Genomic DNA, 24,633 nt, shown 5'->3' with positions numbered 1-24,633 from the left:
TCGGATACATTTGAAAATGCATGCGGAAAGCATTGATGGTAAATAAAGATGCAATTACTGTTTTCAGTAGGCGTTAAAATGATATAACAAGTCTTTTCAAAGCCGTATGGTTAGTCTGGTTGTAAAAAAAAGACCTTGAGCTGGTGTAAAAAAATCTTTAAAGCTTCTGTATTTAATGCTTTGGCGGTGAGTACAACGAGTGAAGATTCGGAGATGGAAAAGACATTGATGTCTGCTAAGAGACCCCGATGCGATAGCAGCACCATGCGAACAATGACGTGCCTCTACATCTGTTGGAAGGTGAGAACACTCGGTTTTAGCACGAGTTTTATTTCTGGAGTTTCGACATCCCTGCAGCGTGTGTGACTGCAAGTGTTAAAACGGGACTCTCCCTGTGCTGCGAAGCAACTAAGAAACGACTTAGCATCACTTAGCTAAAGCTCAGCAACAGCGGGGAAGCAAGCAAATTAGGCTTTAATAGCATACAGCTTCACTTCTTTACCCTTTGCGTAACTCAATTCAAGTAACGACCACCTTTTATGTCCACTTTCGTAGATTGTCCTGACCGCTTAGTTTCAAGAATATGAATAAAAGTTTTGAGTATAGCCCAGCGATTTGTTGTTGTTTTTTTCGCTGTCATCGACGGTATCTCTTGATACATGTACCGAAAAATATTCTTCTAATAAACCATAGGATTTATTTCGATATTTGGCTTTTTTATGTGTTGTCCAAGGGTTACAAAGTTTTTGCTGTTATTAGGAAGGTGATGCTAACTTCATTTCAGACATAGTATTGTACGCAAATGTCTGGCGTTGTAAGCACAGAGAATTTTATACACTTACCATTGCAGTGCAACGCTTAGCTAAGCTATGGAACGTGCGTGATCTCTTCAGCTTAACTCAATCGCCATGCAATACGGGAGAGGACTATAGATTTAGATTCCTGCAAGTTATCTAAACTACTCGGGAAGAATGTTCAAGTCCCACTCTGCATTTTATGCCTCATCAATGGAAGTGAAAGGGTGTGGTTCCGCCCTAAAAAGCGAGAAATTGCAGTTTTGTCTAGATTACATTTATTTATGCTGTAAAAGTGGCTTTTGTCGTCTTTGTAAACAAAGCTTTGCAGCCCAGATAATGGCTAGTGCAGCATTCAGTGCTGCCATGAAATGAAGAAGGCCATCGTATGATCCCAAACGATCTCGCCAATAACCTGCAAAGAGCAAATAAATGCACTGAAAACTTTTTTCTAAGACAGTATTATTGCGTAACTGCCATCATAAGCTCTACAAGTTAGAGTCACCGGACCACACTTCAGGGGGTATGGCAGAGTAAATGGGTTCTTGCGGTGTCAGCTTGGTCTCTCATCAACAACTTTTTATTGTATGGAAAAAATTCACATGTCTCATAAAAAAGAATTCAGACTTCACTTGGCGTAGTATTATTTCTCGTAGCTTTTTATATATATATTTAGCACTTGAGTAGCAAAGATTTAGCATGCGTGCCAAAAATAATGTATGCTTTCACATAAAGCAAAAGCAGTGTACATGACCATGAAATTTTGCTTGCTTATTTCCCATAATAGCGCTTTAATTACTGCCTAAAGTATAAGTTACCTATATTTACGATTTAAGTTATAATTGCATTTATTTGCCCCGTGTTACCAGAGGGCTTTACAAATAAATTTGTATTTCTCCTAATGAGAGGTCGCACAGTTATTAAACATTTCAAATTCTTTCTATTTTCGATATATTTAAGTAGAATCTCAAAACGTGTGATTAGAATCAGAGGCAGACTTTTACAGAAAAAGTACATCAAGTTTGTGTTCTCTTCAGAAAATTAACTGTGAGAAAAACACACAGTTTCTTATAGAAACAATGTAAATCCAATAGCTATGCTACCAAAACATACTTAGCGGGAAAGTTTTCAACCAAAGCGTAAAAAGGACAGGAAATAAACACATTTATCCAGTCTCTCCACGTATATTACCAAGATGATTTTTGGTGCTACTTTCAAATGGCTCCCCGTGCTCGTACAAGCTTGTGAATACATCGTTATGTTCATCAGAACTTCTGTTACTTTTTGGTAATGAAACCAAATAATTACTTTTTTGAACTATAGTTATGCTATTCCATACCCCCTTAAATATGCGTGATCCTTAATGCGTTCATTTTAAATGCACGCATAAATAGATTTTACAAACCAGTTCAGCCTTTCATGTCTAGCCTTTCTTTTAGAGGTGGTAGGCTAGCGGTATATATTACACGCACTTGCATTTTCGTTACAGTAAAGACCTCAGCAGAGCTGCTCCCCTATTGAAGGTCACATGTGGCTTAATTTCTCTCTGGAGATCAAATTGTTCTACTATAACATATTCTCATAAGTGTGGCAGGGTATATTATGATTCGGGTAAGACAAATTGTTCGAGTGGCCAGAAAATGTAAAAAAAAAAGACTTCACCAATGTACGTTGTGTGCCATGGCTTAGTACCTGTAAATATCGTGAAAGCAGTTGCAGTTATGTTTTCTCAGCCGCGTAAAGTTATAAGGTTGTTTTTTTTTTCAAAGAATATTACTTGATAATTTGAACACATGTCTCCTTCACAAGAAATAAACTTATTGTCTCACAGGCAAACGACCCCCCGGTAAATTATCAATTTGTTTATTTTCTCCTAAAAAATGAGGCATTATAACAGGAAAATGAAGATAGCATAAATGTTATAATCCATAAACAAAGAACAACGTTCACTGCTGAGTTATCAGTTTATCACGTAGCATTGTAGGGAAAGAAGTTGTACTAAGCCATGCATTGCATACGACGAACGTGTCACCCTTATATCAAATTTTCTCCGAAGCGCAGAAACAGAACTGTATTGGTATAGGGATAAAGTCTGAAGGCTTTGGCAAGATAGCTTTCATAGAACGTTGCTAAAAGGAGAATAAGATATAACTTCGTTGCCAAAAGTGTAACAGAACTGTTGTGATCCAAATATTTGGTAAATCAGATGCCATAAGAATTGACAGTGATATAAAAATAACTACTTCAATAAACTATTAGAACCATTTATTTGAATTGTTTAACAGCTGCGTACAAACAGTTTGGCGAATTCATTTAAACAAGATTTCGTGAACTTCAAACTTGAATTAATAAATCGGTGGCCTGTTTTATTGTTAAACAAGTTCACTGATCCCGTTTTTACGCAGTGCACAGCAGCCCAAAGGGTTCAAACTGGTTGCCTTATGGCTTTATCTTTTGATTTATGTCGCTTTGTCTGAAGCCCGTAGTTAGAAATATTTTCTGGGTGTCTTGATGGAGGTCTCTACATTACTAGAGAAATGCTTTTTTTTTTGGTAAAAGAACACCCTTTCAACAAGAATTCAAACGATTAGGGGGAAGGGGGTCTTGGGCACTACTTTCGTTTCTTGGCTATGGGCCTGCTTTGTCACTTTTCAAAGAAATCAAGGACACCAGCAAAGTCTTATGTGAGATAAAATGAAAACTCAATAAATTGTACAATCCACTCCAAGTTTTACGCTCATTTTGGCATAGATAAACTAGTGAAGTTGTAGTGCGAGCAATCACCTAAACTTGCGTTGCTAGAAGGGCACAGTTTATGCGTTTGTAGACAGGTAAATATTCCTATTGCTTGTCCATTTAAGAGACCACGTTTTAGATATGCAGTTGAATCGTGATGTAATTGTTAACATGAACTTTCAAGACCTATAACAAATGACAACCTCGAATCATCAGGCATGTCGGCAGAGCAAGATGCTCTTCACCCATACATCGTCGCAGTAATTACCAAAAATGTTATAATAATTAATACCAATCTCCGGCACCTTTCTTCTTTGTTGCCTCTGAAAGTCAACAGATGCAGCTAATCTGGCATAAATCAATCAGACAATCTGTAATAATCTGGAATACATGACAGATAAGCATAATCACTTACCAACCAAAAATGGTCCCGCAATGAGTGTGACACCAATCCAGAAGCCGACTCCACCGAGCATTAAGGGCATTCGGTCAACTCCAAAGTGTTTCGTGAGAGAAGGCATGAGCAGGGTAATTCTCAATCCGTTACTGATTCCGAATAACGCGGACAAAGCCAGCATGACCGGGAAAGAGTCCAGCAACACGAATAGCTCTAGCACGAGAGATTGAAGAAGGTATCCCACTAGCATGACGCTTTCCAGTGACAAAACACCAGAGTCGATTACAAGGCCGCTAAGTGGTCTCATCACAATGTCCGTCACTGCAAAGGCGTTAAGTAAAAAAACGCCACTGGATGGTGCAATTCCTTTGTCCTTGGCAATATCCACTGACAACAAAAGAAACGCAGATAACCCTAGGGTAATTATCGTGAACGATACGGCGTTAACCACGAACGGCGTGCTAATAAACTCTCTCTTTATTGTATTCAAGGTTGCTTTTCTCATATATGTCTTGTCTCCTGATGTGTTGGTCGAGTTGAGCGATGGAAGGTCGTTGATGCACGAAATGCTGGTTTGTACGTGTCGTGATTCTGTGAATTCTTCTTCGTGGTCATCAGGATTGTGGCAACCTTGCGTACCGTTTTCAGGCAAAAGTAGATTATTTGGAGCCACTTCAGCGTTCATTTCAGGCTGTGTCACTGCACTTCCAGAGGACTGCCTCCTTGGTTTCGCCCACTCCGGGCTTCGGACGGCGAGCGCGGGAGGCAATGAATGGAGGATCAGACCACCCAGCAACAGGAAAGTGCCTCGGATCCCGTACGTAACTCGAAGAAACTCAGCCAGTGGAGGTAAGTACAAGCTGTTGATGCCAAGAGACGTGTAAATGATGCTGCACGCTGTAGCCCTTCGTTTTTCAAAGTGTTGGGAAACAAGGACGTTAGCGCCAACGTGGACGCCACATGCTGCAACTCCTACAACAAAAGAGAAATAAATGCAATTGCGTGAATCCTACAAGCTGTCATTATGCAAACGCTCTCACCACACGGCCAATCGTCCTTTTAAAACGCCTGAAGCAATCATGTCGTCATATTCATCAGCCTGACTACGCCCACTGCAGGGCAAAGGTCTCTCCCATGGTCCGCCAATCAACTACTAGAGGCCAATAGAACTTTTTCGTTTCCGCCAATCAACCGGGTTATGAGCTTGCTGCGGCCCTGTTACGCCAGATCTTAGTTCAATATATACACCGCTTTTTCTGCCCCCCCCCCCCCCTCCCATCATGCATTTGCATTTTCTTAACATGCCTGGTACACTGAACAACCAGCGGTTGTCTTGCCTAAACGCCGAATGACTTGCCTATGAATATTTCTTCTTAGTTTCGACTAGAATGTCCTGGACGTTGGTGTGTTACCTGACTCACTCTGCTCTCTTGTTGCCCCTACAGGCTGCACCTGCTATTTTCTTCTCCATTGGCAGCTGCCTCACCCTCAATTTACGCACTGGTGTCTTTGCGGTGAGCATGAGCAGACTAATGAGAGCCTTCATATAAGTGAACTCGAAGACGCTGTATTTACATTCGTTTTAACAGCAGAGCTGTGTACGTTATGCGGTTGTCGGTAGAGCGTAGAGCATTAATCCCCACTGCCTAGCAACCACTTGCCACTTGGCACAGCTGCCAACGCTCACTTCGCATGCAAAGAGAACCATAAAATTACATTGACAAGACTGAGAAAGATGAGAAAGCGAGGAATAAATCGAAAAAGAAAGGGGGTGAGGCAGAAAGAGGAAAACAGAGAGAGAGAATGGAAAAATAAATATTTAAATTCGAGACAACAGTAAAGGAAAAAAATTGGCAGATCTCACGTACAGCGGGAATTGATGATACGCGAAGCACGAATGAGAAATGTGACTTGCTCACTGGATTTCAAGTCAACCGGTTGTATTCCCGCGATCTCCGACGACAGCGCAGCTCAGGCAGACTGCCCCCCCCCCCCCCCCGCGCCATCTCCTGCCGCCGACATGAGCTCTCGCTGAGTGGTACCCCATCTTCGGACTCAAGTGACCGTTTCTATCTTTCGTATCTCCTCTTTACTACCGTCACTCGCTGTCCCTGCACCTCGCTCTCTCCTTTCTCTCTCTATATGAACCTTTTGATCCCTCCTTAGCCCAATCCCTTGTGAGCTACTGTTCAGGTGTCGCACTCTGATGCAGACAGTTACGGGGCTCACTTTTCTCTTCTTTGCTTTTTAAGATTCACATAAGATTGAGAAATGTTGATATGTCACTTTAAAATCAGCACAACGTTACTCGGTGGAGGTGAAGGATGCCGTACATGACTCCCATATCATGTTTATCATGCTTGCATGTGTCGTTTACCTTCGTCGTCTATTCACGTCGCGTGATACCAAATTTAGTATATGTGGAGTTAGCGAAACGGTCGCGACCACGCTATGAGCGGGGTATGTTGTCATGTTCTTACATGATACGCGTGTGAGGCTTATCATGTTTGCACCAGTCATATATTTCGTCATTCATTGACCTGACGTGACACCAAATTTGGTATATGTGGAGCTAGCAGAACAGCCGCGAGCGCATCATGAAGGGCCCATTATACTCCAACGGGCACAGCGACGCTACGTTAGCAAAACGTGAGCACTCTATCGTCTGACGCCAGGCGCGACCAGCGTCCGTCAGCGCGTCCCTACGGCAAAGGCGCGAAATGGAACATGCTGCATTTCTCGCCGATGGGTTGCCCATCAAACAGTCCCTCTCCCTCTTTTCGTGACGGAGGGACGCCGAATGCGCTGAAACGCGCATGCGTCAAAGCAACGCCGCGTGGTGCGCATGCGTTAAAGCAACGCAGCACGGCGCGCGCCTGCGAACATAAGGCAGGACCGGCTCCTGGCGTGGCAACGCTGGCGTGACGCGACGAAATGAACGCTGGTAAGCACGCGCACCACGTCACGTTGAAATGTATTGGCGCCTTGACTGTGGCATGTAGTCATGTTCTCACATGACATGTCTCTCATGATTATCATGCTTGCACCATTCACATACCTTCGTCATCCATTGCTGTGACGTAATACCGAATTTGGCATACGTGAAGCTAGCGAAACGGCCGCGAACACATGGTCAGTGTGGCATGTAGTCATGTTGTTACATGACACTCATGTCGTGACTATCATGTTTCGATGTGTCATTTACATATGTCGTGCGTTCGCGTCACGTAATACCAAGTTTGGTACATGTGAAACAAGCTAAACAGCCGCGAGCGCATCATGAGTGTAGCATCTAGTCCTGTTATTACATGACACGCATCTCATGTTTCTCATTTTTGCACCAGTATCATACCTTCGTCATCCATTCACGTTCCGTAATAACTTATTTGCTTAGGTGATGCTAGCGAAATGGCCTCCTACGCATCATGTTGCTACACAACACGCATCTCACAATTAATATATTAGCACCAGTCACATACCTTCGTTCTCTATTCACGTACTGTAATACCAAATTTGGAAATTTGGTATATGTGACGCTAGCGAAACGGCCGAAAGCGTACCAGGAGCGTTGCATGTAGTCATGTTGTTACATGACACGCATGTGATCATTTTCATGTGAGGGTCGGTCACTTGTGTTCACCATGCAATCATGCCATGACATACCAGTTTTGCGACATCCCTTGTAAACGAAACCACCACAAGAGCTGCTGGACAATGACATGTAAATCATGACAATCATAACATACATATCATGATTTTCATGTTATTACTAATGAAACATGTTCATACAGTAACGTTATGCCATACCAAGTTTGGTATCAATAGCATCATCGAAACGGCCAGGAGAGCTAAATGTCGTAGGCGGCTAGATAGATAGATAGATAGATAGATAGATAGATAGATAGATAGATAGATAGATAGATAGATAGATAGATAGATAGATAGATAGATAGATAGATAGATAGATAGATAGATAGATAGATAGATAGATAGATAGATAGATAGATAGATAGATAGATAGATACGCTCAAAGTTGCTGAAGTTCGCTAAGAAGTGCTCCACCTTTAAAACAGAGAGAAAGAGAGCTTTGTATATCTATGTATAATTAATGCGAAGCATTTCTTTGCGTGTTGCGAGCACTTTCAGTATCTATCTATCTATCTATCTATCTATCTATCTATCTATCTATCTATCTATCTATCTATCTATCTATCTAGCCGCTTACGTCTTAGTGTTCTTGTGATCACCCTCTTGACATAGCCTGAACCAATGGGAGGGTAAGATGGTTTGACGTATATGGCGCACTAGCCTAGACATGAATAATGTCACAATCTCGTCGCGTGCGTCATCAAACACTTCCCGCCAAACAATGACAGATACGTGCGGGCGGGTATGTGCCACTGGTATGCAGATATGTGGCACAGGTGATTGACACTTGTTATGTACCCAGAAACGATGTGAACACACATGGCCAACTTTAACGCGCGAGCGTTAAAGAAAACCTTACATCGGCAGCGTTGACCCGACTAATGCAAAGAATAAAAGTCTGGATCCCAGCAGGAATCCAACCAAAGCATTTTGCGTGAAAATCAAGCATTCTACCACAAAGCCAAGCCAGGTCTCGTAACTACTTTTCAAAAAAGACTCTAATGTTCGCGAAACGTCAAATGTGGTTGCAGTGCTGACTATGCAGTTTTATAAACATTATATGTGTACTCTTATGATAGAGTCGTCATGTCGGGTTCACGTCAACAGTAATTAAGGGCCACGCTCCGAGGGTATTTATGTACAATTGTCTAGTGCTACCATCCTTGCAAGCACCAGCGCTTCATGTCAGTTTATCGCTTCTGGTGTTGGCAATACTTGTGTTCCAGTTGGCATCGTTGCGCAAGTGCCTAAGACTGGTTATATAAACATCTGCAACTGTTCAAAGTATGTTCGCGCGTGCAAAATTTATACGTATATTTCCCGTCATTTCATTACGTCTCTCTCAACAAAAAAAATACAACGCAGTAACCTTCCTTCGAAATGCTTCGCATAACGACAATGCCCAAGTTGCATGGAACCTGCCAATTTTTTTATAATACAGCAGCGACATTGGAAAGTCAATTGGGGGTGAAGAAGAGCGATACCAGGGAGAGGCAGACGGGAAATAGAGAGGTAGAGGGTAAAGCTAGACATAGCATGGCTTAACAAGGGGTATGAAAGGCAACCGCGAACAAGTATCCGAGATAGCAGAAGGAGAACGAGGAAGTGACAACTACCCATGTATATTATAATACATACATCAAGGGATGAACATGACAAATGAGAGTGACAAGGAGAGATGTGGGAGTGAGGAGGAATAATTAAGAAAAGCTTCGCTGTTTTTTTCAAGCTTCGCGCCACTAGACCATTGCTGCTCCAAGTTCTTTGAAATTTTTCGACGTGAGCATAGAGATGCAAAAACAACGTTAAACGAAGGAAGTATAACTGGGCTACAATTACACCTTTTCATTTCGGGTATACTTCGTGCAGTTCGACATCTTTTAAACATTCTGCTGTAAGTGAAAGCTCTTCACCAATGTTCTCGCATTAAAGAAAGCAAGAATAAGTGTGATAAATGTGGCGAAGGTGACGCCAAGTTTGGTGGGGGTGAACTGGGATATATGTTTCATTTGTTTCTGGGAATGGGATGTCTGGGAATGACATTGCGCCCTAACGTGAAACCTTAAGTGCGATATTGTACTAGAAGTTCGCAAACCAGCTAAATGTGTAGACGTTATACTAAAGTTTGGGGTTCTACAGTGCACTACAACGTTATGATTTGAAGAATCATTGTAGTGGGTAGCTCCAGATTTATCCTGAGCTCCTGGGCTTCTTTGAGAAGCTCCTAACTGCAAACGTGTTCTGTCATTTTTGCCCCATAGCAGTGCTGCCGACGGGACTGGGAAAAAAGCCTGTGCCATTGAGCTTGGAGTGACCGAGTGTTACATTTGTCTTCTATTGCATTAAAGAGCTATAGATATGCATGAATGAATCAAGAATATATTGAGGACTCGTTTATTTGTCCCACCCAACTTAAATTAACACCGGCCAGAAATGAAGGCAGCAAAGGCTCAGGTGACGTTGATTGTAGCAGTTTAAGTGTTATGTAGTAATTGCCTCCGACAGGTAAAGTGCAAGAAAAGGTACCATGCCACCGCCAGGGACTGCATTTGTCATCTTGGGACGTGAAAGTAGAAGGTTGAGCTCCTGCCCGCGACGAGTTATCTTTTCGTCCGCTGTAATTTTTTTATATGTCTATGAAAATCACCACCATGTAAATGAAACAGCACAATTACCGTCAGCCATACTTTTTGGCTTTGTTACCTGCTGGTTTTAATTGTTATTATGCATACCTATACTGAGGCGCCATTTGCACTTCCCGAAGACGTGCACGTTTTGAATTTGGCTTGCTTTCTTTCTTCGCTCACAGTCACGGAGTGTCAAATCTTTCAGAGTTCCTTGAATTGGTACACGAACGCCCCGCCGCGGTGGTCTAGTGGCTAGGGTACTCGGTTGCTGACCCGCAGGTCGCGGGTTCGAATGCCGGCTGCGGCGGCTGCATTTCCGTTGGAGGTGGAAATGTTTGTAGGCCCGTGTGCTCAGATTCAGGTGCACGTTAAAGAACCCCAGGTGGTCAAAATTTCCGGAGCCCTCCACTACGGCGTCTCTCATAATCATATGGTGGTTTTGGGACGTTAAACCCCACATATCAATCAAATGGCACGGAAACAAATTTATGCACTTACCGTAGACAATTCCAAATAGGATGTTTATATACAAGATATTGTCCACGAAGAAGCAGCTGGAGACTGTGGCACCTGCCGCAAATGTAGAAACAAGCAGCACCATTCGACAGGAAAAACGGCTGCAAAGATATCCCATTACCGGACCTAAAAAGGAAGCCGTCAAGAAACTATAAAGAAAGCCCTTTCATGGTTCACTGAGGCAATGAAATAGGGTACCGATAGAATCATTTTTCTTTGTTTTTCTTCTCACCTAAACAATGTAGTGGTGAAATTGGCAATTTTACTCAATTAAAAGACTTCGCGCAAAAAGTACAGAAGGGCTCAGCAGTTGGAACCTTCGTCGCAGTTGAAAAAAAAAATAGATACTGCATATAGTGTGAGTGACAAGCTTTTCACATGATAAGAGAAATATGTAAGCTTCTCTCAGCACTCGAGATACTGAAGCAGAGAAACGCCATTGCATGGCAGTCACGTCACTATAAATATAGCCGCGTGAGCACTAAACTGCGAAAGCCTCCATCGACTACTGTAGGCTGCCATAATAACGTGCGCTAAAAAGCTCAGTATAGCAGAGCTTCTAACCTAGCCTAACTTAAGCTAACCTAACAGAGGTGCCCCGCCGCGGTGGTCTAGTGGCTAAGGTACTCGGCTGCTGACCCGCAGGTCGCGGGATCGAATCCCGGCTGCGGCGGCTGCATTTCCGATGGAGGCGGAGATGTTGTAGGCTCGTGTGCTCAGATTTGGGCGCACCTTAAAGAACCCCAGGTGGTCCAAATTTCCGGAGTCCTCCACTACGGCGTCTCTCATAATCACATGGTAGTTTTGGGACGTTAAACCCCATAAATCAAACAATTAACCTAACAGAGAGTTTCCGGTAGCCGTCACAGACTGGCGCGCCACTTGATCTGAGAATGAATACCACGTAGATCTCATACCATCGCTAAAATGTTAATGCAAGAAAAAGGTTCCATCCGGCGTTGCGAATACATTTGCTCCTGCATCAGTTGCTGGCCGATGTCATCAATGTGCAGGTACCTTCGCGTCATATCACTTTTAGGTTGCCGTAATTTCGCCAGCATCGCTATTGTATAAGCTAGGATTGACAGCAAATTTTCATTTTACCTAAGACCTCGTGCATGTCGTTTCGGTCCAGAACATGGTGGCCGGAAGTTAACCAGCTCCCTTATGGTGCGCAAAACGGGCTTTGAGCAGAAATCATGCTCCGAAAACACTGTCATTTGCGCAAAATATAATTGTGCAAAATATAACTCGCTTTCGAACGCTTCAACGGGCGGCCCTGCAAGTATGGCGGCTGGATGATATATTACGTGCCGCGTTTTATTTCCTAAGTATTCTACTTACTGAAAGTGCCCTCAGGATTTTAACTGTTTAAGAGCCCACCCCTCAATGCAGTGTCTTACACTACAAAACAGTGGTTTTGGGACGTTAAACCCCACATATCAATCAAACACTTCAAAACAAAGATGTATGCAAAGTACCTGCCAAGAAAGAAAGACTCTGGCACAGCAAAAGTGGTAACGATGCGTCCTTCCTGCTGACACCGTACGTGTGAACGATTCCGTAGAAGAGCACGCCCACCGAATGCTGGCCAATGAGCACTGCGGCCAATGTGAGGCTTAAGAACACTGCGGTCACCCAACTGCGCCTCGAGTCCACTCCAAAGCGAGTGTCCTTTTTCGCGCAGACCATAGAGACCGCCATGAGCCAGCTGACCGGTAAGCACTACTGGTGTCTGGCTGCGATGCTTGTCCTATAAGTGAGGAATACGTCTGAAAAAAAATGTTAATGTTGCATTTACATGGTAGTTTGACCACCAGTAAGTTACCTCCGCATATTCATATTTATTAAAGCAGGTGCAGCACGTTATTTCCTTTGCATCATTGTCATATTGGTCCGTGTATGCTTCGGAAACGAAGTGCTGCATCGTCAACGAGAAATACTCTAGCCCTATCACGAGATTCCATACGGACGTATTTGGAAGGATTTGAGTGACTTTGCCGCTTTTAAGATCAGTATACTCATATCATGGTTTTACTGTTGCTTATTCATTCCTCTCTTCATATGATCCTACAATATATGACATTGAGACATGACAGCTGAAGTAAATATTTAACTGCAGAGCTTGCAGATAAGCAGCTAACCAATGCTTCTTTTATATTAAGCGTGAGTGACTTTGCACATCCATTTTCAAACCCTTTAATAATATGCAATGTAACGTTCATGAATCATCAAAACGTGTCTTATAAAAAGAAGCATATCCTCATTGTAGTTGTATATTGTTTGGGTGCGTTGACGCCAGCCAGGGAAAGCGCTAGACGAAAATGCACTCGAGCTTGGTGCGCTTGGTGGAAAAGCGGGCAGTCAGGGCCCGCCAGTGTTTGTAACTGCGGTACTTCACCGTGCGAAGCGGTCTTGTTTCTGAATCTACCTGACTCCTTCCACCTGCCTCAAAACGGAACCAATATTTAAAATGCTAGACATGATGACCAGTGCTGCCTTGATGCCAGGAAATGCAACCCAGGAAACATAGGCTAATGCGGCAGCTACTCGGGTTGGCACCTAGTGACGACCTGAAGACACTTGACGAGAGCAACACAGCCATCGACGGAAAGCCTATGTATCCCGCAATTGAGGCTTCCTTGCCAGACATCGACGACACGACAATAACGCAGATGGCGCTGGTGACACGGATAACGAAGGCTACAAGACAGCAGCAGGAGATTAGAAGGCGTGGAGAACGTGAGTTGCGAGTAGATACGGGCGAGCAGATCTTTGAAGACGAGGCCGAAGGCTGCCAGAACGGCTACGAGGCCAATTATTCATGTCGTGAGCTCGAGTAACGCGAAGAAGAAGCGACTTATCACACGTCTTGCTGGTAACAAAGAGCCTCTGATTTACCTGGCTCCCGGACGCGCGTGCCCTGGGAGTGTAACCCAATCCGCGCACTGAGAGATGGGATGTCTGTCGTTTACACTACGTGGCGCGGACATGTTACAGTAGGCGAGACGCCATGCCACAAGGCACAGAGCAAAAAAAAAAACTAGGAGGTAATTTTCATCATGATAATGAAAGTGCCGTGGAATCAAGGGATTGTGAAGAGATTGTCGTTGGGGAGGATGGAGACGAGAAGATAGCGCTGAGAATGAGTAGTTGACGGCAATGCCAAGGACGCAGAAGGCGAGGCAGCTCAAAATACAGGCGTCATGGGAAAGTGACTCGAGGGAACACGTAGAGGAGAACGGAGGTGATGAATCAGAAAAGAAATGAAAAAAATGACTATGCTGAGGAAGCATACTAGCATGCTCCCCCAGCACAGTTCAGACAAACCACAGCCGGCTAAGGCTAACCACAGTACAGCTAAGACTAACCAAAGCCAGCCGGGAAGCACCACGTTCGTATCTGTCTCGACTGCCAGCGACGCAAGTCACCACTGACTAAACCAGCTGGCCTCCTGCAACCCGTACAGGTCCCGACGACTCCATTCGACCAGATCGGCATGGACATTTTGGGCCCACTACCTACTTTTACTGCAGGGAACCACTGGGTTATCGGCGCGACTGATTATCTGACCCGTTGTGCCAAGACAAAGGCTACTCAGAGAGGTATAGCAGCGGAGGTGGCAAAATTTTTAATCGAAAATATTGTACTGAGGCATCGTGCACCAACCGTCATGATCACACAGAGAGGAACCACCTTTACGGCAGCGCTTTTGGATCACGTCCTGATGCTCAGTGCAACAACACAGCGTAAGACCACCGCCTACCATCCACAAATGAACGGGCTGACAGAGCGTCTAAACAAAACCATTGAGGACATGCTTTCGACGTACCTAGATGTTCAACATAAAAGTTGGGATGAAGTCATGTCTTACATATCGTTTGCGTAGAACACGGCTAAGCAAGAAATGACCCGAATGACCCCGTTCAGCCTCGTTCGTGGACGGGAAGTACGGACCATGTTAGATGTGATGTGGCCGTACAAAGATGACATCGACCCGGACGCTGACATGTTTAGGGAACGCGCGGAAGAAGCAAGGCAACTTGTACGTTTACGGATGTGCCAGCAGGAAGAGTACAATGCAGACCGCTACAATACTCACCGCAAAACAATCGTCTACCAAACTGGCGACAAAGTATAGGTTTAGACGCCCGTACAGAAACGAGGAATTTCCGAAAAGCTCCTAAGAAAATACTGTGGACCATACCGAGTGCTGCGAAAACTGAGTGATGTCACTTACGAAGTCGTTCCCGAAAGTTCGTATAGTGCGAGGCGTCGCCAGCACCATCCTGAACTCGTTCACGTAGTGCGCATGAAGCCTTACGTCAGCGAGTGATTGTGTGAGACGTTTCATTAAAAAAAAAACATGATTACTGACTTCGCATCGGGGTGATGCTTTTTGAGAGGGAGGCAAATGACGCGTCTCTACATGTGGATGAAAACGATGATGGGGGGATTTAGTGGACACCAGGTAGGGGGCCTCTGGCTTGACTCGAGAACGAAGAAGACGATCTTGTGGCTCAGCTGTTGAGAACACGCTGCTTTCGCTGTCTCAAGGCGTACCTGTGTTTTGTTCGCGTCGTACCACGACAATTTAAGTTAAGGTAAGAGAGCGGACAAATAAGTAAAAACAGACAAAAAACTCACCACTTGGTAGAAGCAAAACGTTGTAAAAAATCGACCAAACCTCCCTTTCGGTGTACCTTCCCGCTGACTACATTCGCAATGATGATGGCGGCATAGAGGGGCCCTCGTGCGTCCCTGGAGGCGTCCAGCACATTATTATGCCCTTGCTCGTGCCCTTAGCTCCACGCAGGGGTATAATATTTTGGTTAGGATGTTCACGGCTGTGATGTGTAGTAATAGCAAACATTCATTGCGAACTTTCATACGTTTCACAGTTGCCGTGAAAAGTATCTAGAGAATGAACGACAAATACCATGCAGGGCCAGGCAACCAAGCTACTAAGCAATGACCGCGAGACTGTCAGACAGAAGAAAACAAGTCGCTGAGGGTTATACAAGGAAACAACGCGATAGCAGCTTGCTGCATGGTGCTCTCACCTGCGATAAACTAGTTCTTTTTGGCGTTTATCTTATCTTTCACTGCTGAATGGCTACAGAAGCGGCACGAGGTGCCCCGACGATAATTTGCCTATATGTTGTCGCGATGGTCACCTTGACCAACAAAATATGTGTTTAAATATAGAACAAAGTTTAAGCGATTGTGACTCCCAGCATGGAGGCACACTTGTAGGGGTACGCAGCTGGTGTGAATATTGAACGAAAAAACAAAATGTGATTCTGGTCTTCAGCAGTGTGGAATAGTCATTCCAAAGCGTGGTCAGGATTACTCGCTTTGCTATAAAGTACCAAGAACACGCTGATTGGATATTTAGATGATCACGTCTACTAACAGTACGAAATGTATCACTTATCGATATCTGTTGATACTAGCAAAATACTCAATTTCTTCCGTTCTTTTTTTTACTTTTCTACTTCTATTTTGCTTCTCATTCTGCTCATTTCAATAAATTTTCTTTCTATCTGATGGTTACCTCCTGCTTGTAAAATGCATTTTATGACTAGCATATGACACATCACTCATGACTTCAATCGAAAGATCGAAGTCGTCGAAGATTCCAAGGAAGCGCAATGCGTTAAAGTATACGGCTGTTCCGTGTATTTCAGAAGCGTGTACGTTCAGTTGGTTCTAAATGCAAAGCAGTTCTTAGCGGACTTTGAGTCTGTCTGTCTGTCTGTCTGTCTGTCTGTCTGTCTGTCTGTCTGTCTGTCTGTCTGTCTGTCTGTCTGTCTGTCTGTCTGTCTGTCTGTCTGTCTGTCTGTCTGTCTGTCTGATTTAGCCACCTACGACTTCTAGCTCTCCTAGCCGTTTCGATAGTGATATCTAAACCAAAATTGGTATAGCATACCATGACTGTGTGGCGAGTATAAGTGACAAGTCATAATATGAAAATCATGAGATCTACGTCATGAATATCATGAGTTATATTTCATGATCTCGCTGATTTTGCAGTGGTGTCGTTCTGATGACATATTGCAAAACTGGTATGGTATGACATGACTGCTTGGCGCACACATGTGATAGACCCTAACATGAAAATCATGACATACAAGATATGTAAGTTTTGACTACACGCCACGCTCATGGTACACTGGCGGTCATTTCGCTAGCTTCATACATACCAATTACGGTGCTACGTTACGTGAATGAATGAAAAAGGTATATGACTGCTGCAAACATAATCATGAGATGCGTGTAGTGTAAGAACACGACCACATGCCACACGCTAGCGCTAGCTGCACATATACCCAATTTGGTATTACAGGACGCGAACTGATGACGAAGGTAAATGACAGGTCCAAACATGATAATCATGACGTGCGTGTCATGTGAAACATGAAGACAAGCTACGCTCATAGTGCGCTCACGGTCGTTTCGCTAGCACGACATATACCAAATTTCTTATCACGTGAGGTGAATAGGCGATGACGATAAAGGACGCGTCCAAACATAAAAATTATGATACGTGTGTCATGTAAAACATGACTACATACTGCGCGATAGCGCGCTCGTGGCCATTTTCCTAGCTCCAGATAAGCCAAATGAAATAGCCTGCGAAATCAAATTAAATTGTTACACTCATTCGGTAGCATGCATTTAGATGCAGCTGTAATTTGAACATTAGTCAAGAGTTGGACGAAAGTTAGTTTGATCGGCTATAACGGTGAGGATGTAGATGCAGTCTCTGAACAAGTCAAGGTAAAAAAAAACGCAGCGACGTTTTAGGACCCATAGGAATTCTTTGTTCACACTAAGCATGCAAAAGCCGTATTTCGCATTTTAAGCTAATTGAGTGGTGTTGCTAAGATTCGAAAGTGAAAGTGAGCATACGTGATGCATTCGTAGAAGACAAACATTACACTGACTTGATGTTCTTTGGGAGTGATTTCTAGATACAGAGTTAAACCGTATTTTAAAAGTTCAACACAACCTTCTGAAAGTGCGACATATGCGATCAAAATAGGATGCTTACATTGGATTCCAAGCCACAATTCTCCCTAGGCATGTTTACATCTTCCGGATACAAATATAACCCTGCGACCTTCATCAAAACTCTATCGAAGTGACGATACCGTTCTGTGCAGAATACGGTTGGGTGTATGTGCGAGCGTTCCGGCTGGTGCCATTTGCGAACGCTGCATGCAGTGTGATCCCGGCATCGGCCACCGGTTTTCACACTTGTTTTTATTACAATAGCAATTATATGGACACTTTCGCCTGGATTTCCCCACCGGCATCGATGTCATGCAGCTTATTTGCATAAGTATCTATATATGTGTAAACGCAAGACAGAAAAGAAATCTAGAAGAAGGACTCCGGTGCGCGGAATCGAACGTGGGACCTCCACGTCATCAAAGCGAGGCGTTAACCACTGCGCCACCGAGGGGTACCTCGTTCAACGTTCATACGGCAAGCTATTTATATCTACCACTTACCACTGTTGGCGGGCATCTTAAGGGGGAACTTCCGTATTTTCAGCATTATCCTTTGGCCCGCGAAGAGGAGGGAAGTGGAAAATTTCTTGTGCACCCTTATCTCCTGGTGGGGAAGATCATACGTCTTGGCTGTGTTGGGCGTGCACTGAATCAATCCTGTTGTAATACCGGGCGCGCAAAGGTCACTGCAGTCATTGCACCGCCTGCATTTGCGAAAAGAGCGCACTTTTCAGACACAGCGAAGTAACGACTGAGACGATTATTCGCGTTCATCGGTACCTGTAAGGACGTTTTCTGCGTCATTTGTGCGTGAGAAACGCGGGGCTCGTTTCGATCTGCTTGCCATTCTGCGCGTGACTTTACAATTAGTTGATATCGTGTTCATTGCTTCGCCTTTGTGGCAAAGCTGTGACTTAAAAATATATAAATGGCTTACGGTTGTAACATTTGGCATATATCCCCACGATAGCGGTGAGAACACTAGTTCGAAAATTTCTTGATATCGGTGAATACTAAAACGGTGAAACTGAAGTTCCACTTTAAGGTTAGTATTTGTAGCATGTTTGTGGCTGCTGTCGATGTGAAGTATTTATGGCTTAGTAGTTGCATTTTCAGAAAAACTGAAGCCTACATGGTCACCTACGCTCTCGATGAAGATGAATCAAAAGCGAAATGCACCTTTGTCTTCTCCGTGAATGTATTGATCCTGCACTCCTACTTCTTGAAGCATAATCGCCACCTGACGAGGTTTTCCACCGCCTGAAAGATCGGAGGCTCCTCACCTAGCCTTGCACTGTTTCTATGATCACCCAACATTTGACCAAGCTATGTCATATTATGAGGTATCGTTGATGACGTCACGATGACGCAAAAAATCTGTATAATATGTGACATCATGGCAACGAGTTGTGGTAAAGTAATAACGTGATAAATAAGATTTATTCAAAGTGAATCAGGCAGTTTCCTTTGGGAAAGGGTGACAGAGGGTGCAAGACATCAAGCTTTGCCCCATACCACCGTTCGTCAGGGATGACGGCGGTTGCTAAGGCTATGGATCGAAGTCCTTGGACCCGGGTTGCATTTTCGGCTTTCCGGATGGTCTAAAAAGGTCGGCAAATTCGTCACTGGTCAATGGCGCCTCAGAGCGGCAAGGATGCCGACGCATGTGATCTGCCACTGTGACCACTGTCACTAACGCAACTATAAAGAGAAAAGTACCACATTCGTTTTCGCTTCGCTACCGGGTGTTTTTGGTAGACGTCGCCCATGAACGGCCAGCTTGTTCACCCAGCTAATGTTTCGGAGGCGCTCGCAGCCGTAGAACCCTCGTGAAAATTTCTGTGCTGAGATAAAAATCACAGAGCACAGAGAGGAGCGCTTAGATACCGGAACACTTCATCGTCGCCTTCACGTTTTTCTGGTGCCTCGGCTCCGCGTCTTGAGGCCATAGACGTGAGGCCTTCCGAAGGATCGCTTGGCCAGCAGTCATCTCGGTGGACCCCTGCGAGGAAGAGAGGAACTTCACTCAGTGACTGTGAGGAAACAGAGCTGTACTCAGCCGCCTCGGAAGATGACTCATCCGACGATGATTTCATTCCCGTCCAGAGCAAGATGGCTAAGAGGAAGATCGTCAACGCAGCCTCGCACACTTCAGCGAGTACAGCGACTATGAAGTCAAGGCATGAACGCTGGCCACACGTCATCATCTTCGTACCAGAAGAGTCTTCAGGAAACCTGTGACTGCTGAACAGGCAGGCACTGTCCGCTTTTTTGGAACGTGTAGTGCCTGATGAAATCAAGGACGTCAGAGTAAATACGCGAAAAATATACACACCTTAGACGTACTCCACGCGAATGCGCTTGGACCACTCAAACAAGTGACTGAGATAGGCGGCATCAAAGCGCGCCCCTTTATACCAATTGACAAGGCATCTATAGCCGGTGTGATATATGACGTAGACATTGCGATTCCCGACTCTGACTTGTCTACTCTCATTAAACCGGCAAATGAGGGTACTGTCATCACTCACAGACACCGCTTTGGGAAGTCACGTGGTGTGAAAGTGGTCTTCAAAGGTGATTGCAGACCATGCCCTGTAAATGTCGGACATTCTCGGCATCCTGTTCGGCCTTTTGTGCAAAAGACACTTCAATGCCACTAGTGCTTTAAACTAGGTCACGTCAAGGGCGTGTGCCCAAACTCGCTTCGGTGCCCCCGGTGCGCAGAACCCCATTTGGAAGAAGCGTGTCGATCCACATTTCTCAAATGCGGTAATTGTAATGGTTCACACACTGCCTCATCTAAAGACTGCCCTCAAATATAAAAGGAGCACGCAGTGCTTGAGCAAATGGTAAGAGGCAATTCAATCCACAGGGATGCTGCCGAAACAGTCTGGCGTCGGCAGCGGCGTCGGCAACATAGTTCGACCTCAAAAAGTGCACAAGCTTGAAACGACAGCGCCACCTCTACTGGTGCACCATTAGGTCAACCCGCAACAGGACCGACAAATTCAAAGAAGACTGCGGGGAAAAATATCGATACAGAGGAATGGTCTATTCTTCCAAGTTGTCCACTAACCATAGAACGTCAGAAGACCACATCCACTCAGGGCTCTTCACGAACCACTGATGAAACACTTAAGAAAGATGGTAAAGTCATAACATGCTTCGTCCTCTCATGAATGTCAACCGAGAGATATTGTTGGATATGGGGACAACTTCTCCTCGAAGCGCTCTCTAAGTGCTGGACGCCTTAAGCCAAGTACTTGAATCGCTCGAGTAGAAATATGGCTAACGATCGCTATCATTTCTGAGAAGTCAAGGAAGCATCCATCGTTCAGTGGAACGTCAGTTGACTAAAACCACATCTTTGCGGACTTTCGTCGGTTAGTGTGCTGCGTGAACGTGCTCTAAGTCATCTGCATTTTTGAGCCCAACACATGTGCATTCTCTCCTCTCCCTCTCTTTTTTCATCTTTCAAACTCCCAAATTCCTATCCCCAGTATAGGCATCACGATAGTTATAGCGCGAGAACAAAACGACGACACAGAGACATGAAGGACACGAAAGAGTCTGTGTCGTCGTTTTGTTCTCGCGCTATAACTATCGTCATGCCATACCAACTAGCCCAAGCTGCCACACTTCCCAGTATAGGGTAGCATACCGACCGTTCCAGGCTGGTTAACATCCCTGCCTTTCCTTTCCTTCTTGTTCTTCTCTCTCTCAGTGCCGAGATACATCTGGATAACAAACATAAAAGACGCGTGGTAACACTGACATCATTGCACGCATTTCATGTACAGTATGATTCACATTGCGCACTCATGACATGCTTTCCGCCGGTTGGCTAGCTAGATGTTCACTTAAATATGTACTTTATGATACTTTTTGGCGTGACTCTATGATGAAATAAAATACACTGAACAAAGCTTAAATACTTAAATACTTCAATACTGAACAAAGCCTAAAGCTAAAGCTCAAACAGTACGCTGCCTTAGAAACAAGGTGAAGACTCTCGACCAGACCATTGCACAGCTAAAACTAGAGAATGAACACATTGAAGAAAACGCACTCTTGAGCAAAATAGACAAGCTCCCATCCAAACAAAAAATGCTAAAATGCAGTGTTTTGAAGCTGCAAGGCGCAAGTCCCGAAATGGCATGCGCTACAGCCCGGAGTGGATGTTGGAGTGTGTCATCATGCACATGAAGAGCCCACGACTTTATAAGCATGTGCGTAGGGAGAAAATTCTTGCGCTACCCAGTCGTACACGCCTCAGAGCACTCGTGAAGAAGTACGACACGTGCTTTAGTTTTAATAAATGTGTCCTCTCGGGCATTTCTAAGAAGTCTGCTAATATGGGAGACTTTAAACGTCATGGTGGACTGATCATTGACGAAATGAAACTTGCAGAAAACTTTGGTGTTCAGCGGGGAAGTGGAAAAGTTGATGTATTTGTAGACCATGGTTCTTTCACTCCCGAGGCTGACAAAAGTGTTCCACGCGATCATGGTCTTGTGATGATGTTTCAACCTTTGTCAGGTCCATGGCACCAAATCTTGGGTGTATTTGCATCTAGAGGCAATGTGAAAGCCCACTGCTTTCCAAAATCATTTTAGAAGCAGTTATCCTGGCAGATAATGCTGGCCTCGGAGTAGACTATGTGACATCGGATGGAGCATCTTGGAACCATGTAATGTGGCATCGATTTGACATATCTGGTTCGGCATCAGCTATCAAGCCTTCAGCACCTCATCCAACTGACGTCAAGAGGCGGCTTTTCTTTCTGTCTGACTTTCCGCATTTAGTTAAGTACATCAGGAACGGCTTCATCAAAAATGACTATAAAACACCAGACGGGCACGTTGATGTTAGGCCAATTAGGATAGCTCCCGACTTGTACAAGTGTGCTACAACGTTGAAAGCTATGCCGAAGATTACAGAAGAGCACTTGAACCCCAACAACTTCGAAAAAATGAAAGTTAATTATGCATTTGATGTCTTCAGCCTTGAGGTTACACGCGGGCTTTTCTTATAGAAAGAAGCAATCTCAAAGTCATGTTCATATAGAGAAGCGACAGAACAATTTGTTTGCTTCATGGAAAAGCTAATTGTTGTGATGACATCCAGAGTGCCTTCAACGGCACTGAGAATAAATTCTGAACAGGAAAGAGTACTGCAGGGTGTTCTAGCATACTTAGACCGTTGGGAAGCCTGCACCGGACCTACGAAGGCAGGCTTTTTGTCTGCTAGCACTGCAGAAGGTCTAAGAGTAACTCTGCAAGGCACTTTGGACCTTTTAACATACCTGTCAGAGGAAGTGCAGTACAAATATTTTTTTACTTCACGCCTCAGCCAAGATCCAATCGAAAAGCTATGTGGGATAATTCGTCAGTTATCCGGATGCAACGATCATCCCACATCGACCCACTTTCTTACTGCCGTGTATTCCCTTAGCTTTTGCAATTTGGTAAAAGCACCAGACATGGGAAACTGTGCAGGTGGCATACTTACGTCATTAGTTGGAACTGATGAAGTGGCCAATCATGTCGACAATTTACTGGACACTGGAAACCTGGACAGAGCTTCAAGTGTACTACAGGCATCGACTGTCCTTTCTGGCCATGTGTATCCTGTGCAAGTCAGTGACGCAAGACTGGTGTACTGTTTGGCTGGCAATGTGGCGCGGAGGAAAGTTATGGCAACGAAATGCCGGGACTCTTTTGAGCAGCTGCTCACATCCCTCAAAAACGCAGATAAGGACCTTGCGTCATTCACAGCATTCTGTGATGTTGGAGGGCTCTTGTACCCGTCACCTGAGCTATTTTCGTTTGTGGAGGCACTGGGGGACACATTTACATTGTGGTTCAGTTATAATAAGCTCCAAAAGGACACTATAGTTGAACTTCTTAATTCAATGCAGACCGTACCATCCGTAGGGTGTGACTCACACAAGCAAGATCTGACGAGCAACATAATCAAGTTTTATGTTCTCACATGGCTTCACTTCTTCACAAAATCTCTAAAAAACAGAAGTTATGCAAAAGAAAGATGAAAGCACCTCAAGCTTTGCAGAACGATGTGAAGTGCATCACACGATGTGATGTGTGCTAGCTTTGTTCCCTACTATAATGCCCCAACTTCACATAAAATTTGTAAGAAAAGTAAAACGCTGTCCGATTTTCTGTGCAGTTGTTAAGCGAAAAATATTTCAACTGTGAATACGCAAGAATAATTAAGTCCTTAAAACTATCTCATGCAAAATGTTAAGTATAACAACAATAAAGAAATTGATATCAATGTCACAGTAGCATTTTCTGCTTCTTGAGCTTGCTTATAACCTTGCGAAATGGCAATCCCCCCAAAATGTTTATCGGTTACATTTCTGAGCACCTAGGAACGATCGCTAGCAGTGGCAAGCTTAGCTGGCCGCGATGTTTGCGATTGATGTAAAGCTTCACTTATGATGCTATGGGTATGGTCACACCATACGGTGATAATGTTTGATAATATCTGCCGCGAAGTTCATCTATATTTGATGCACTTACGCCCTGCAATATAGTAGAGGCACATAAAATTTACGGTAGAAACAAAACCATATCGGCTACAAATCAGCCTTCACATGGCAGCTTCGCTGCAGCGAGCCGCCGAGCGAGCGACGTGTAAGCTACAGCCAGCGCCACCTAGACAGCGCTGGTCGAGGCATCGGTGGAGAGCGTCAGCGCAGGCGGCGCGGTCTTCACACTTCCCCTATTCTAGCCACTGTAATACGGGGCTGCACACTCCGATCTGCGTGTAGCTGTTCTAATGTACACTGTACCTCTGTCGAACATTTCTTGCTGTTCTTTATAAGTCTCGCTGTCCAGTATTGATAACAAGTGTGGAGTGCTTACAAG

At 44.4% G+C, this 24,633-nt stretch overlaps 1 protein-coding gene across 1 annotated transcript; it reads right to left on the bottom strand.

Moving 5' to 3' along the window:
• Nucleotides 1-1,049: 1,049 nt before the first annotated feature.
• LOC119168479 (monocarboxylate transporter 3) lies at nt 1,050-15,694 on the bottom strand. Its single transcript, XM_075865491.1, has 5 exons — nt 15,366-15,694; nt 12,200-12,490; nt 10,701-10,844; nt 3,946-4,899; nt 1,050-1,209 (listed from the first exon to the last, which is right to left on the bottom strand). Exons 2-5 carry the CDS (start codon nt 12,420-12,422, stop codon nt 1,073-1,075), a joined length of 1,458 nt encoding a protein of 485 aa, XP_075721606.1. The 5' UTR covers nt 12,423-12,490; nt 15,366-15,694; the 3' UTR covers nt 1,050-1,072.
• Between the last annotated feature and the right edge of the window lie 8,939 nt (nt 15,695-24,633).

Source organism: Rhipicephalus microplus, chromosome 6, assembly GCF_043290135.1.
Source record: "Rhipicephalus microplus isolate Deutch F79 chromosome 6, USDA_Rmic, whole genome shotgun sequence".
NCBI lineage: Eukaryota > Metazoa > Arthropoda > Arachnida > Ixodida > Ixodidae > Rhipicephalus > Rhipicephalus microplus.
Note: the sequence above shows the minus strand (reverse complement) of the source record. Positions and strands in the feature narration are given on the sequence as shown.

Bases quoted from the DNA above. Each gene is read 5' to 3' on its own strand.
- LOC119168479 (XM_075865491.1), bottom strand. From the start codon at position 12,422: ATGGCGGTCTCTATGGTCTGCGCGAAAAAGGACACTCGCTTTGGAGTG. The intron at 10,845-12,199 runs GTACTTTGCATA...CTTCCTTTTTAG, and splicing joins GAGTCTTTCTTTCTTGGCAG to GTCCGGTAATGGGATATCTT. The intron at 1,210-3,945 runs GTAAGTGATTAT...TGCTCTTTGCAG, and splicing joins TGCGGGACCATTTTTGGTTG to GTTATTGGCGAGATCGTTTG.